Source organism: Cydia pomonella, chromosome 2 (assembly GCF_033807575.1).
Source record: "Cydia pomonella isolate Wapato2018A chromosome 2, ilCydPomo1, whole genome shotgun sequence".
NCBI classification, from domain to species: Eukaryota; Metazoa; Arthropoda; class Insecta; order Lepidoptera; family Tortricidae; genus Cydia; species Cydia pomonella.
This window is the reverse complement of record NC_084704.1, coordinates 31,901,026-31,918,134: the sequence shown is the minus strand read 5'-3', so window position 1 is coordinate 31,918,134 and position 17,109 is coordinate 31,901,026. Positions and strand designations below refer to the sequence as shown.

The 17,109-nt window shown below is 35.5% G+C and overlaps 2 protein-coding genes across 2 annotated transcripts; one reads left to right on the top strand and one right to left on the bottom strand.

Annotated features, from left to right (window-relative positions):
• Window positions 1-553: 553 nt before the first annotated feature.
• LOC133515363 (pancreatic lipase-related protein 3-like) lies at window positions 554-15,276 on the bottom strand. Its single transcript, XM_061847891.1, has 7 exons — window positions 14,591-15,276; window positions 14,082-14,230; window positions 13,405-13,656; window positions 12,483-12,532; window positions 11,962-12,103; window positions 2,859-3,030; window positions 554-2,522 (listed from the first exon to the last, which is right to left on the bottom strand). Exons 1-7 carry the CDS (start codon window positions 14,632-14,634, stop codon window positions 2,426-2,428), a joined length of 906 nt encoding a protein of 301 aa, XP_061703875.1. The 5' UTR covers window positions 14,635-15,276; the 3' UTR covers window positions 554-2,425.
• LOC133515364 (uncharacterized) lies at window positions 5,448-7,666 on the top strand. The gene is made up of 8 exons (XM_061847893.1): window positions 5,448-5,979; window positions 6,072-6,152; window positions 6,524-6,577; window positions 6,673-6,744; window positions 6,822-6,911; window positions 6,993-7,046; window positions 7,190-7,258; window positions 7,346-7,666. Exons 1-8 carry the CDS (start codon window positions 5,907-5,909, stop codon window positions 7,441-7,443), a joined length of 591 nt encoding a protein of 196 aa, XP_061703877.1. The 5' UTR covers window positions 5,448-5,906; the 3' UTR covers window positions 7,444-7,666.
• Window positions 15,277-17,109: the final 1,833 nt, after the last annotated feature.

Below are 17,109 nucleotides of genomic sequence, written 5' to 3'. Positions count from 1 at the left end.
AAAACATATGAAAATAATCGTGAAACATAAGCTTAATACATACTTTCAATGAAAACTATAGCAAATATGATCGGTCTAGTCGTTTTTGAGATATTGCAAAAAAAATCTCTTCTTAGTAAAAAAGACGTACAAAGCACTGCAAAGGTACTCCCTTATGCTTGTATTGTACATGATACTTACTAATAGCTCCCGTTTGGCCTATTTTAACAGAAAGGTAACTACGAAACCCTACACTGAGCATGGCCCAACATGCTCTTCACCGATTTTTTTTCAAATAAATATGTATGGTTATTATCATAAAAATGTGTCATCACTCATCAAGTGTGACATGCTCGCACAGTTTATTTCTCTTTGTACTTCTTTTCAAAAAGCTAAAAAATATATTCCTTTTTTCCCTTGCTCACCGCTCCTCTTGGTTTACTGACCCTGTTGCTGGGGCTTTTGTGACCTAAATCGATAGATTAAACTTGAAATTAATATTATTAATCTGTCTAAAGCTGTCTTCTACGGAAATTTTCGACATATACATTTCGCTTCAATAGATAGGTGTGCTCACCCTACATTCAGTACATTAACGCTCCCTACTATAGAGGGTACATGCGCTCCATAAACCGCTCACAGGTCTGGTATCCACCTTCATGTCGTATAAGACTTCACCCTGAAATTACTACCCCAGCGACCTTACTCATAGTGTTGTAAGTAAGGTTGCCAGAGCTCAACGCGCAACGAGGGTGTCAGGGTAGGCAACGCGCATGACACCTCTGGAGTTGCAGGCGTCCATAGGCTGCGGTAACCGCTTTCCATCAGGCGGGCCGTATGCTTGTTTCCCACCGACGTAGTATAAAATAATACATTTTAACGACACCTCTAACAATACCTACCTATCGCTGAATAGTTAGCAGGTATGTATGTCATAATAGCTTCGGATGCTAAAGTTGCTGCAACACCGGAGTTGCAAAACCAATCGGATGGTCTCTAGAGGATGTTAATGCAAAATGTCCTTTCCAAAATTGTGGTTCTACGTTATTATAAACCGGGTTTTTTTATGAATTGACCATCATTTGTGTTGAATAACTGGAGGAGTAAGTATTAGGTATGTAGGTGTCATTCAAGAGTTTTAAATTTTATATAAAATTGTAAGCGGATTTGTAAGTACTACAATAACTGATACTTTAAGTACAATGATGGTGCAAGTCTGTGCCTTTTTAGTATTGCAGTGCGATACCTACAATCATCATCATCCAGGACCTTTATTCCTATTTGGGGTCGGCCTTCCTTGTCCTAAGCCTCTAGGTGGCACGATTCCTGGTTAGGTTCTTGTCGATCTTTTGTACTATAAGGTCTTTTTGGACCGTCGTGAACCAAGTGGCCTTCCGCTTCCACGCTTCGTCGTCGGCAAGTTTAAGGCTGTTTTGACGATATGGTCTTCGGGTCGTCTTTGTATATGTCCGTACCATCTAAGGCGTTTTTCAATAACTTTCTCGTTAATAGGAGCAACTTTAAAGCTGACATATTCGTTCCTTACTTTATCCATCAGAGTGACGCCCGCCGACTTGCATGCGTATTTCTGCAGAATGGAGTTTGTTTAGGTGTTGTTTAGTAGTGACCCAGCATTCAGAACCATGGAGTATGGCGGGTCTAATCGCGGTCTTATTTTCCTTTTACCCTCAGTGGAATTTTAACATCGCACATTACTCTCGTGAGCTGCCTCCATTTTAACCATCCCGCAGATGTTCTAATATGTTCGTGCGATACCTACAATATATTATGTTATGTAATATTATAGTATAGTCAGCAAACGAGCAGACGAGCCGCCTGACGAGAAGCGGTCATCGTCGCCTCCATGGGAGCCACTTAAGCGTTGCCGACTTAGGCGACCGATTAGTTACATTGTTCAACAGTGTTAAGTGTTATATTGCAACTCGAGCTCAAGGAAGCGTCTCAAATTAAAAGGGAAATGTCAAGCAAGTGAAAGTACAGCTCACAGTACAATGGAATGGAAGAATGTATTGCCTACGTTTATATAGGTACAAGGTACGGACATTATTTTTTCCTCATGTTTGAAGCAGCTGGGCAACAATGATTTCGCACATGTAAATAATATTTTTTGGTAATCATTGATTACGCAAGGTCTCTAAACCTTACGTACATAAAATAACCATAATAATACCATACATACATATCATTCTCTTATATTCCTATCATGGTCTACTGTTTGCTTGCAGGTCAAACTATTTATAACAAAGAGGGACACAGCAAATACAAAAAATATAATTACTTATAGTTTTATTTAAATATGTGCTTTTAACTATAAATATGTACTTTATTTGTAAGGATGAAATGCTTTACTTATTTACATCTACAGTTATACATTTAAGTATTTAAATAAATTACGTTGAAGCTGCTAAACATACTTTTACAAATGCTATCGGTTAAAAATACTTCTGGGTGACTCTTTCTTGTTGCGACCACGGGCGTACGGTGACTCGGAGTTGGTCACGAAGAAGTATAGGCCTGAAGCGCTGGAAAAATATATAAATAAACGTACATACCTTATGCCGATAAAATAAAATTTTAAATCTTCTTAATATATAACCCCCGATACATCTACTTTTCATTTAACGGACCCTTGCACAAGATTGCCAGAATGAGCTCCAATGGTGAAAATGGTAAGTCATTATACGACGAGCAACATCTGTGTCTGACACTGCCAAGCGACCTCAAGATGTCCACGTGAAGAAGAGTTATAGGCTTTGATATGAGTGACATCGATCCCTACTAATATTATAAATGAGAAAATAACTTTCTGTCTGTTTTCCTGACGTAGACGAACTTATATACTCTAATATTATACACACTTAAGTGACATCCATTCTCCATACAACTCGTCGTTATCAGATGACACATGGTTGCACCACCCGATCATGTAGGAGAACCACGAGTGGCACTTGGTACCGTAGAAGCCGACGTCGGTGGTTATGGATTCTGCGTAATACGCCGGAGCTCTAGCGTGGTCGCAGCCTGATTTAGCTGAAATTCACAAACAGTTGGTACAAAGGTTATTGTCTAGTTATTGGCTAGTTGGCTACTAGTATACAGAGTAACCAACATGAAAATTTACTGTTCGTTTTGCTTTTTATACTAGTTGTTCTGTGAGTTCCGCCACATAAAAAAAACTGAATCGACAAAAACATTCACGTCATGCTCTCTGGCAGCCCCACATTACGCTTTGTATTTTTTTACTATACATATATATGTATAAGGAAACGGCACAATTGGTGATTTGTACTTACTTGAAAAAATTATATACCTCTTTAGTTTGGAAGTAAAAGCAAAATGAAGTTGGAGTTGCTGTAGAGCAACTCGCTAGCAACCCCTACTGAATAGATATTAGCATAGGTATTTACTTTTTCAACAAACGAGAGGTTGAAGAAATTAGTACCCTCCTCCTCCTCCTCCTTCCTCTCTTCCCCTCCCTCTCTGTCCTCGTTAGGAGGCTCCTTTAACCACTTTAAAAGCCTCACGGTCCGGTGCCTATAGGTACTCGTAGTACTGATATTGTAGTTAATTTTGTTTAGTTTAATTATTATAGAACAAAACAAAATTAACTCTTTTTCCTACATCTTAAGTTTAAATTTCACTGGCAAATTTTTAACTACCGTCGAGTTTCGTATCTTCGCCTGGATTTTGACACTTTTCCCAAAAAATCTTTCAAATTTGAAAGCATTTTAGTGCGTTATGGCAAAAAAACGTTTTTTAGTACTCCTGACTATCTGTATATACCACTAAAGCTTTGAATTTAATTGGTTAACTTGGTAATAAATGGCCCCGAAGGCAATAGGCGAAGTATGGGTATTTTTCCCAATCTTCGCCTATGGCATGCCTTACCGCTAATAATAAACTTTTCTGTGACTTATGCATGTTAAGTGTTATCTCCTTGGAATGTGTTAATATACTATGAACCTTAACTCCACCAGACTAGGCATATTTTTTAAAAACGGTGTTGTAGGCGAAGTTTGGTACCAGACTGAAGTTGTTTACATACATTTTCTATAATGAAGCTAGGGCTGCCAAAAATTAACCAACATGCCAAATAAAGGGGAGTAATGGTTTATAAGTAAAAAAATATATTTTTAATAAAATTGTTTCATATTTAAACAAAAAACTTATCTTTTTTCGCTTATTATTATGATAGTAATTGAGATCAAATCAACCTTATTATTCAAAGTTAGACATATAAAAATATCTACTCAACATCGGCAAGAGTAGAGACAAACATTCGCATATACTCATATAGCGTAAACTAAAATATTTAACTTCTTAATTTAAATACTCTTTTTATTGCGTTTGCACTACGAATAACAATAATAGTACCGACTTTGGCTTACACGTAAAATAAGTAATAACATATCAATTTTGCGACAGCTATACAGAATATGGCCATTTTGTTGGCATTAAATAGTATTCAACAAAATCTATCAGTCTAAAATCATGTTAAGTACTAAGGTCTTCAACAGGAACTGTATATAAAGGCATTTCGGTTATATTCTTTAATAAATTTCCATTAACACTTACATAATAATTAAGTCTTAAATCTCAGTCAGCTTTTCTTAAACTTTATATCAACACTTAAATAATAATTAAGTCTCAACTTTCAATCAACTTGTAATAGACATAAAAACCAATAGGTAGGTAGGTACTTTTATTTGAAAACTACTGTAAATTGTATTTACTTAAATTGATATTATTGAATACAATTGGACGTAGTTAAAGGAAAAGGATCCAATCCACAAAAATACCAAAACATGAGTTAAGTATACCAGGCAGGCCTTTAATGTGTATATTTTCATTCAGCAAAAAAGCACTGAGCTCACATAGCGTTTTCATATTTTAATCGACATCGGATACCATCCCCCATGTATGAAAGATTAAAAATGATATTCACCAATAAGTATTCAATACTCTTGGTACCTTGTTGTAAAATTAGGTTAGTGACAGGACTGGTTTATATAAATTTCAACAAGAAAAATCCAAACTGCTTGGAATCTTTTTGAGAAAATGCAATGAATACTTTTCGTCCTAAATATATATCAACAAAACTGATCCAACCCATTTGGATCGTTTTTGAGAAACTAATTTGACGATGTGTAAATACTTTAGCTAAACAACAAAAACGATTCAGCAAACTTGGATCACATTTGTGGAATTCTTGTTATTCCAGCATTGGTGTGTCAGTAAACAACAAAAACGATCCATGTTAAATATATTAACTTTAGGCTGACTTTTTAAATTTAAACAGCTTTATACTTAACCTAAAAGGCAGTTTTACTGCAATGATAGGCTAATTTTGAATTTTTTGCTTTATATGTCGACTTGGATCGTAATTCATAAACAAATTAAATAGATGAGGAAAAATAACAGAAATAATTCAAACTGTTTGAATCATTTTTGCAGGTTTAAATTAACTTGTACTTATATTCAGCGTCAAACATCAAAGTCGATTTGAGTTACTTGGATCTTTTTTGATAATTTACCCCAGGTATAGTTTCATAGTGGCAAATTAATCAACGGAAAGATCCAGTTTACATGAATACGTTATAGGGATTTTTTTAAAATCTAAAATGGCAATACAATGCTAAATTTGAATAACGATCCATGTTAATTATATTGTTCATAAAAAAAATTGCTTTTACTATTAATTTTGTTTATACGTTGCTGGTATTAATAATGTTAAAATTATAATTTTCAAACTTTACCTATCATTTTTGTAACTAACAACACTGATTTTGCTATTGCGTCATGCATTGTCGCGAAAGACAGGTCTGTGGATTTTTTATTGTAGGATTGGATTCTAAATTCAAAAACGTGGTACTGTGCATTGTGTGAACGGTGTAATGGGATAAAAAATGAGGAGGGTAGACCGTATATTTGGAGCGCTGGTCGATACGACTCCAAAAACTATTTGTAACGACAAAAATGGTGAGTAAAAGCTATTTTCCATCAACACTTCTTCCGATAAGATAAGATAAATTATTAAAGTTCTGTTCTAATATGTGTATGTTATTATTTAGGTGAGAATAGCGATTCTAAATTATTTGCAAGTAAGGCATGCTATGACAAGAATGAAAAAAATGATGAAAATAGGCATAAAAGTAAGTGGTATGGTTATAGTTATATTTCTTTTAATCTACAATTACTTTGGTATTAACTATTAGATATTCATTTTCCATTGGTTTTACAAAAGATTAATATGTGATGAATTTGGTATGTCATGGGAAATATTGTTCAAAAATGGTATTTTGATTTATGTCCTAAAAATGCATGGCTTTATATATTATATCGGTGTTGCTTTTTTGCGGGAGAAAAATCTTTGGCTGTCCGTGTAGGTGACTCTCATGATATGATAGACAAAGGTCATGACAAAGACAGCTCAAAGAAGGGTAAGTTACATGTTTATTTTTATTATAGGTTTATTAATACTAGCATATAATGTTAAATATAAAATTTATATTTTTCTTTCTAGGTTATCTTGATATGCAGGCTGAGAAAGTTTTGGAACGCAAACAGGATCAAATAAGTAATATACAATTTATTAAAGTTTAAAATATGTAGTTTGTCTCAATAGATTGAGAAATTTATTATTGTATTTATGCATGTTGCTTTGTTTTGCAGCTAGTGAAAATGTGACTAAACATTCTAAGCAACCGGTGTTAGAACTACTAACCAGCAACATTGAAATTAATGGTATCTAATATTTTAATCTTTTTACCATTTTAATACTTAGTAAAGTGCATAATTTTCACAATAAAATACTTTTACAGATATGATGATGATAGATTCGCCATTGGCACCACTGTTTTCACCACTGACCCCATTAATAAATAGGAAGGATGATAAACACAGAAACCAAAGTAAATAATTATGTATTTAATTTGTTATGGTCATTCATATAGTTTTTAGCATACCTAATCATTTTTATTTTTTATTTCTAGGTTCTGTTGATATGCAAACTGAGAAAGCTATGGAACGCAAACAGGGTCACATAAGTAATATACGATTGAAGCTTGAATGTAGTTTGTTTCAAAAGATTAAGAAATAACATATGTACTTTTGGAGATATTGTTATTATGATTTTGTAAAACTAATATTTTTTATTATTGTATTTTATGCATGTTGCTTTGTTTTGCAGCTAGTGAAAATGTGACTAAGCATTCTAAGCAACCGGTGTTAGAACTAACCAGCAATATTCAAATGAATGGTATCTAATAACAGTAATAACCTTATCTTTATACCATTTTACTACTTGGTGAAATTCATAACTTTTACAAAAAAAATACTTTTGCAGATATGATGCTGATAGATTCGCCATTGGCACCACTTTATTCACCACTGACCCCATTGATCAATAGAATGGATGATGAGCACAGAGACCAAAGTACGTAAAGTAGTAATTATGTCTTGTATATTTTTAATGGTTATGGTATTTTAATTTATATTTTTAATTTTTTCTTTGAATATTGTAGGTAGAAAGGAAAACTCATCGCCACTGCATCCTATGTCACCTGACACTTTAAATCTACTGACAACATTTCGTGAAGCATTGAATGAAGACTTAGATAAGAGCTACGAAGAAGAAGACAGTTTTACAGGAGTTAAAAAATTGGATAGCCAACCGAATAATGAGTTCAACCAGTCAAAAAATGCACAGGTGATGGTAACTGATTTCAGCAGTGATACAGACTCTGACTATGTACCAGATAGTAACGAAGATTCAGATTCGGAAAAAGAAAAACCTTGCTTTCGGCCAGCTCAGGCGATAATTAATAACTTAATTGAGCATTCTACGCAAGAAACAGAAAATGAGGAAATTACTTACAATAATGAAAATGTGGAGTCGATATCAGGAAATCTAGCAATGGAAGCAAATGATACAATATCGACATTGCGTGAAGGGGAAAGTCAATTAGTTACTGCAAATACTCTTGTGGATATCTCCTATACGAAGAGGCAAATTGTATCAGATGATGAAATCGAGCCTTATGAAGATGTAGAAGCTATAAATGAGCAACCAAACACACCCGGATCTACCTCAGGCCGACCAAAAAGGGGTCGCAAACGAAAATATCATGAACATACTTTAGCTCAATCGAAGCAAAGAAAATATTGCAATTTACCGTATAATTCTAAAACCAAATTTGTAGCACCAAGGAATTTCGTTGATTATGATTGTAAATGCGGAAAAGTATGTCCACATAAGGTTTCAAAACAAAAAAGGCTCAAGGAATTTGAGAAATTTGTCACTTTAGGTTCGTATGAAGCTCAACTACTATATATTGTAAGTTGTGTAACAGAGACTCCAAAAAAAAGGGCTTACACAAAGGTAAAAGAAAACAAAACGGGCAAAAAAAGACCAAAAACCTTTACTAGAAAATATACGATTTGTGACATCGAAGTTTGCAGAAACATGTTCATTAAAACATTTCAAGTGTCGCCTGAAAAAATTGATGTGGCATTAAAAAAAACACGTAATGGTAGTATTTTGAAAGATCTCCGAGGTCAGTCACGCGGTGGATGGAATAAAACAAGCGATGAAGATATCGAAATTATCAGAAATACAATTGATTCCATACCTAAATATGAATCTCACTACAGGCGAGAGCAAGTTAATGGCGTTAAGTACTTAAAGCTTGGAACTACACTTCAAGTTATGTATGATTTGTATTTAGAGAAGTTGAAGCTCGAATTCGGTGAAGATAAGAAACCGGTGTCGTTATCAACACTGAAGCGTACCTTTCTTGATAATTATAATTTACGTCTCAAAAGCCTGAAAAAAGATACGTGTAACAGATGTGACAAATTGACAAATAAGATAAAAAATACTGCTGTAACTGAAGAAGTAGAAAAACTGATGGAAGAAAAAGATAAACATCTCAAACGTGCTGAAGATCAAAGATGCCGAATGAATGAAGAATTAAAAAAAGCTAAGACTGATGAGACTTTCGAGTGCCTGACTTTTGATCTGGAAAAAACTCTTCCACTTCCAAGAATACCGACCAATATCGTATTCTATAAAAGGCAGCTATGGTTGTACAATTGTGGAATACACGCCGGTTCTAACGATTGTGGACATTGTTATACATGGGTTGAAGGAGAAGCTGGACGAGGTGCCCAAGAAGTGAGTTCATGTTTGATTCATTTCATTAGAAATAAACTGGATCCTAAGGTAGAGCACCTATCCTTATGGAGCGATTGTTGTGGTGGACAAAACCGTAACATAAAAATCGTTCTCATGTTAAAGGGAATCCTACATTCCCATGCAACCTTAAAGACTATAACTCTCAATTATCTTGAATCAGGCCACACTTTCTTGCCCAATGATACAGATTTTTCGAAAATCGAAACTCAACTCAAACATCACGAAAGAATCTACACTGCAGATGAGTATATAAAAGTTATGAAGAATTGCAAGAAGAAGAACCCATTACAGGTTTACAAAATGAAAAAAGAAGATTTTTTGAGCTCTAAGAATCTTGAGAAAAAGATAGTAAACAGAAAAACTTTTGTGAATAAAGAAAAAACTAATTGGCTGATTACGAATGGAATTTTATTGAAGAAGGACGATGAGGCTATTGTTTTTATGAAAACGATCATAAATGACGAGTTTCAAGAGCTAAACATTGAGAAAAAGATAAAACGTAGGCCTCTAGCCATCTCTGAAACTGATTTTTCACTATTGTGGCCTAATGGAAAGGAAATACCTCAAGCAAAGTTGGATGATTTAAGATCGATGTTCGATCTTATCCCAAGGGACTGCCTACCGTTTTACTATTCCCTTCGAGGAAATTCCACGTTTGAAGAAGACATAGAAGGCTATGCAGGGCCTGTTGACTTTGAAACTGAAGATCCTGAAGTAGAATGCATAGTACCTAATATAGATACCGATTAAAATACATATCTCGTGTATAACATTCAGACTGATTTTTTATGTAAACGATTAGTGATTATAAGAGGCTTTTATTATCGTTAAACAGAAGTGATCTCAATTTTGTTAATACTCAATACTTTGATAAGCTATTACATTGTTTTTTAATAAAGTTTTTTATCTTTTCTTGGTGATTTTCTCGTTTTTTTTTTTCAATTTATTGGGATGAATCCTTATTGCCTATTTAAAATGAAAAAGGTTACATGGAAAAAGTATTTTCTCAAAATGGATCCAACCCCATATTTAGTTAAATAGCTCAAGAAATACGACATTAAACTAAATCGTTTATGTACAGAACCTTAAAACACGTCAAAACTCATGTTTTATCCAAATAAGTATTATGGGAAAAGTGAATCAGTAATGAGGAATACCATTTCTAACTTTAAACCTCCATAACTTTTGCTCATCTCGCTGTGGATTGAATCCTTTTCCTTTAACTACGTCCAATTTGTCCCCGTCGAGAAATGTTTGGTTCGGGCAATATTAAAAGAATGTCATCTAAATGCTTCATAGTACATGCAAATGTCAACTCTTGGGTAGAAAAATACGAATCCTGTATTAAATTTCGATTCTTTTACTTTCCTCACGAATTTGATTTCGGGGACGTTACCTTTCATAGTTATTACTTTTCCTACAAAATGCTTTACACTCTTTTTGGTTACGAACTTTGCCAAAACCCAGGAGCCTGTATTTAATTTCTTATCGTCCTCTATGAGATACCCAATATCAGAAATTCCGAAAGGTATCGGCGGTTCTAAATTTTCTTCTTCTTGTTGTAAATACGCCGTGATATAATCGTCCATTGTCCCATATTCGGAATCATCCGTAATCTAATCTACTTATTGACTTTCCTCCAAATTGTTAAAGCCATTTCCGAAAAACCAAACACAAGAAAATATTTAAATTTGGAAACAAGTAATGTCATCCACCAATTAATGTGGTACTACAAATTTGATAACCCTAGGTGTAGGCGAAATTTGGCAATAAGACGGACGCAAAGTACCCTCACCAATGTTTTATCCACTTGTGACTTCTAAACGTAAGCTAGCTATTAAATAATAGTTTCATTTGAAAAACAAATAGTTATAGGATATAATCATCTAAAATGTTTAACATTACCTGGTCCGTATCACTGTTTAAAACTTAAGTTAAAACACTGGATTAAAAAAACGTCTCGTCGGTGTCGCGAAAAAACCTCACTGAACGTCAACTGTGTGAAGTTAGCCGCAGGTTGCTCGAAGAATGTTGACACCCATAAAAAATACTTTGTATTTAGCAGTTTTATGTAAGGCTTCCATTAGAAACATTTTGTTAATGGCAACTAATGTCAAACTAGGCGAAAATAGGTAGCACAGGCGAAGATAAGAAACTCGACGGTATTCTCTTGTATGGCTGGGCCTTAATAACCAACAAATATTAGTTTCGTCGATTTGCTCATATAAAACCTACAGGCGTTATCTGCGAGTGCGCGCCGGCAACTATAAAGTATAACTCGAGCGTGCAACTACAGCATAACGGTGTATTCCCATCTGTTCGCGCCGGGCACAGATGGGAATGGGCGCTACATACAAATCATTCCTATTTGTGCCTGGTTTTTGTATGGCGGTGGTCACGTGTAGTGGGCACAGATGGGACTACCCCAGCGAAACTATTGTATATTTAGTCGACTTCGTAATCGTTGAAGTTTATCATCGCAATCACTGGAATATAATTATATATATATATATATATATATATATATATGTATATATAAATATAGTCCTTGAAATATAATTAATATACTATATGAATACTATGACTACGGTTTTTTGTAAGACTCACTTAACGCCATCTTCGTGAATTTATAGGATGAGATAATGACTACAATTTTCAGATAGTTAACTGATAGGGAATGAACTCTTCTGATTATGGCCAAACGTAAACCCTGCAACAAAGTCACCGGAAAGCATCTCATACTTCATCTTTAAAATAATACTTACTTTGTTCCTTCGTAGGCAAACAACCGGGCTGGGTGAGCCCTCCGTTGGGGAACCAGTCGGACACGCCGCAGGTCTCCAGCTTGCCCTTCTCCAGCGCGTTAGTGTGCAGGCAGTCTACGTACTTAGCGTCGCCAGAGTCCACCTTTAACATCATTGAACTATTATTACTACATATAGAACCAGCATAGAGGACCAGTATTTTGCCCTATGAGTTGTTGTTGTTTTGACAATAAACCACAGAAGCGGAGCGTAAATCTAAGCAACCTAAACGCGTAAGCGCCATGAATTTTACGGCGCTTACGATGTTTTGGTCGCGTGGTACCGGTTGCGAATGCGACAATTTCATTATTTGTTATGGCTTCTTTTAACTTTTAACACTAGGTTATAATTGACTGTAAATAGTAGACTAGCTAGGTACGTAATGTATTAAATAATATGGGGCTTCACGAGTATAAGCCAAATTTAAATGAAAGCTGCGTCAGAAGCTGCGAAAGAATCCTATACTTTGACGTATACGTTACCTTTTTATTCTTATCTTCGGTGACAAACAAGGGCATGGCTGGGTCAAGAGCTGCAAAAATGAATTATGATACATTAAAAAAATAACCACAAAACTGCACACAACAGAAATGAAGATGTTGAGGTGGGCAGGAGGTGTCACTCTACTTGATAGGGTTAGAAACGAGCACATCCGTGGCAGCTTTTAGATCCGGCCCATAGAAGATAACCTCTCCGAATCGCGCTTAAAGTGGTATGGCCATGTCATGAGGAGGCCAGAAGAACACACGACTAGACAAGTCCTGAGCATCAACGTCGGCTCCAAAAGATCGAGCAGAGGTAGACTCCTTACGACCTGGATGTCCGTCATTAACAACAACCTTAAGAAAGCCCAAATAAATATCTCGACGGCCCAGAACAGATACGCCTGGCGAAGAATGACGAGGAGAGCCGACCCAAATGACATGGGAAAGGCTAGGCAAAGAAAAAGATACATTAAAAAAATAATGCCTTACACATGTGTTGTCTAGTATCTTAGAAATTTTCAAATGAGTCGGTAACATAATTTTAGACCACTGTGACAGTTTGGTAAGAAAGAGTGGTTGACAAAGTGGCCTATGCACTTTGGCCATCAGTAGGGCTAAGATGGTCGGCTCTTTATGATTGGTCACCATGCCTGTCACGTTCTAACAAGTATGTAAGCGCGAAAGTGACGGGCATAGTGACAAGTGATAAAAATGGAACCATGCTGCCACCGCAAAACAGTTTTCCGTGATATTGATATGAAAACAGGTCTTACTCGATATTCTTTCCAATTTTTCACTGGTCAAAAATATGAATATTGATGCTGATGACATGAAATTTTACATAAAATCGAAACGAGTGGGGCCGTGCACTTGCCGATCAGTTCTGTGTTCCGTGTTGCTTGGAAGTACGTTGACTTACCGGATAACCTTTCCAACTTCCCACTTGTCAAAAAGTTTGCAGTCAATCCAGCCGTTTGTCCTCCAAGACTGAAGCCGATGATGTGGAACTTCTTCAAATCGAAGCCGTGTTGTGTAACCAGTTGGTCGATGAGTTGGGCCGTGCATTTGCCGACCAGTTCCGTGTTCCGTGCGGCCTGGAAGTAGCATGGCTCGCGCGCGATGGGATTGTAGTCCACGCTGATTACGTTGTAGTTGCAGCATTTCATGTACGCTGAGTTCAGGAGAATAGTTAAAGTAGCGTAAGTGGGATGAAGCATGAGACATGAAATAAAATGGATAGAATTTATGATCTAATTTTGAAATTCAAGGGGCTTTTTAAAGGTTCTAAATTTTATCGGTGCAATCCTTTAATTCTTTATAAGGTTACTTTTAGTAATTGTTGAAAACAAGTCGGTACTAAATATATACAAATAAATGGATCTACTCTAATTCGTGTAGAAGCTACTGAGTTCCAGGACTGTAGAGTGTAGACAACATTTTATTCTGGGCTTATTATGAAATCTGTCCTAGCCACAGGACAGGTGGACAAGGTTTCCTTTTTGTTTTTGAAAATGAAAAATGAAAAAAAAAATGAAAAATATCTTTATTATCTATTTACAAACATATAGTAAGCATTTGCTGGGGCCTCTCTTTTACCTGGTCGTATTTCCTTGCTCGGTGAAAAGTCTTTGTCGCCTGTGTACCCGTGGATCAGGATCTTGACGGGAGCGTCCGCGACCCACGGCGCTGATTTGATGGAGTCTGCGTCCATGGCTTGTACTTGATGTGGCTTGTCTTCGTTGGCCCTGCATATGAACCAAGAAGACGTCTTTCTTAGTAAGATATACCTTCCTGTATTTTTTTTTTCAAATCTTTGTACTAATGGTGGTTCATTATCACATTGTATGGAGCTTTTGACTAAGTAAGTAAATAAGCATGAAAATTCAAAGGCTGGCGTCGCGCCAATAAAATTTTTACTACCAGATAATATACCACCTACCCATTTTATAGCAAACAGTGTTTACTTATTTTTTTAGGGTTCCGTAGTCAATTAAGTAGGAGCCTAGGCGGGTTAATATAAAATAATTTATATTTCGATGATATCTAAGTGAATCTTAAGGTGAGTAGGTAGTTTAAGTATTACATCCATTTTGTTTGTTACCTACTTCGTGTAGAGCCAGAATGTAATATTTTCGTTGGGGCATTCCATCGGCGGCGTTACGCACCCTTGTTGCGCTCTTGCGTAGCTGAAAACTAAATAAGGTGAAAACTTTAAGTGTTCATTTTAATTTATTTGTAGTTTTAGTTTATTTAGATAAGTTAGTTTATATTTATGTTATGTTTCAGTTGTTATTGGTGAGGAATAAAATAATTCTTATTAAAAGAAAACGAATTAAATTTACAAATTATCTTCCACATTAAGCAATATTGGTACAATAACAACTATCTCCGCCCCATGTTTTCTGCCGATGCCGTCCGATTCGGTCCCTAGCAATAAGTAAATCAGTGACTTTGCTTACTATGTCGTAGGATGTGTTGCGATCCCAATTTCTTGGAGCACTATTCAAACTAGGGCTCGCACTCGCGTCCGGGTTTTACAAATACCCACGGCCACGACTGCCACTAGGGATTGCCGGTTATCGGCTAAATAATGGTTAAATGCATTTCAAGACTAATTTTTTCATTAGCTGCGCACTTTCACGTTAATTTAATGAATAATAAAAGCTATCAGTATTGTAATTTTAATGAACAAAAAACTCAAGTTCAATCAGAAATCCCATAATATACATATTAACCTGAACTTAATCTCACTTTTTGAGTCCTTATTTTGACATTAATAAGCGCTTATTATATTTGTAAATTTCCAATGCGGCTTCTATATACCTTTGCGCGTTGGCATAATTAAAATGATAATTGTATCGGCAATTTGTGTCAGTTGGATGGCTCGACGGAAGGCATTTGTGATAAGAGCACACCTTCTGTGACGGTTACGACTCGGCTAAACGGAAGCTGTCAAAAATGTAAATGTGATAGTCGTAATTGTAGCTCATTAAATACGGCGTTTTGTGAACAATAATATATTTGATATTTATTGAGTAGCAATAGCGCTATAAGCTAGGTAATAAAATTATACGATAAATGAGAATAATTAATAAGCTGATGTTGATTCACAAAAACCCAAACAATCTTTAATAAGTTTATAATTTTTGTCAGGAAACAAGTCGCAGTCAGGTGCAAAAAAATAAAAAAATGTTGAGGAGTGTCCGGGAGCGGACAATTGGAGAGTACTGATGTGCTAACGTTCGAAAGGTTCCATTCGCTAGGAGGCGATGGCTACGACCACGTAAGTATATATCCAACATTATCGTTTACGAAAAGCAATTTATAATATAAGTATTAATTATTGAAACCGACAAAATTGAATAAAAATTTTCGGCTTACCGGTTTTTATAGCTCTGTTGTAAATTTCTAGAAATTTTAGTTATTTGTCAATATCCTGCTTATATGAGTATGTGCGGAAGGAGAAGAATCATAGAATGTATTGGCTACCTGACGTTCAACGACTCTTCTCGGTCCGCTCAGACTTTATCTGTCAGAGGACAGATGACCGAACATAAAAAAAGAGAATACAGTACTGGATCAAGGCTTCACGGGTGATCGTGTTAGAAATTATTCAACAAATTGACCTTTGAGTACAAGCTTCAGGTCATAAATAAAAACGTCACTGACACGCCTAGGTCCCGGGCGCAAGCAAGCCAATATAAACCTTACTTAAAAGTGTGAAAGTTACTTTGACAGCGTCTGCCATAATCCCTACTTATACATTTATCCCTAGCGCTGTGGGCATGACTAGTTACGACTACTTTAGGCGTTCTTGGCGTTCAAAAGTTAAATTAAGATCACCAGTTATTTACCATAAAAAAGTTTTTAACCAGCAGAGACAATCTTGCCGGATATTTATAAGAAAAAACCTTCGGATGTGTGAATTTCTTTATAACTTGAATACATAATTCGTTACATGTAAATTAAATCGATAGAATATGAATACTGTATTGGGTATTCCCAATATTAATAAAAGGAAAGCAATGTATTTGCTAATAATACTTACCAATACTGAATAAAAGAACAGAGACAGCAGAATCCATTATCAGAGAACTAGATAGGCCTATACAAAACAAATAAACGTAGAAAGACTCTCGCCTATATAGAACCGCATGATACGCCTCGGTGCTCCAAAAGCCTCTTACGCCCAAGAATGAACGACTGAAAAAATTTAACACAGTTAATGGCATGGAGCCATTGTTATAATTTTTGACGCTATTTCCTTTTTATTAGATCAGGTGTGTCTTGTTTCCAAGTAATTACGTAAATCGTAAATCACTTGTTAATAATAAGAGGCCGGAATTCTCGTGGCACTTTGAATTGCCATTAGGGACTTCTTATTTATTGACTTTTGGTATACCTATATCGATACAATATAGAAAACAACATTTTAAAATAGGTTAGAAGTGGAGGTAAGTAACTAAAAAGCGATTTCTTCCAGATAACTAACAATACAGATGAGCAATAAAAGCAATTAAAACTGAATAGTTTCACATTTAACTACGTCAGTTCCGTGTTATATTTTCTTAATTTCATGTTAAAAGTCTGTGTAACAAAATTCAATTACTTTCCTATAGAAATA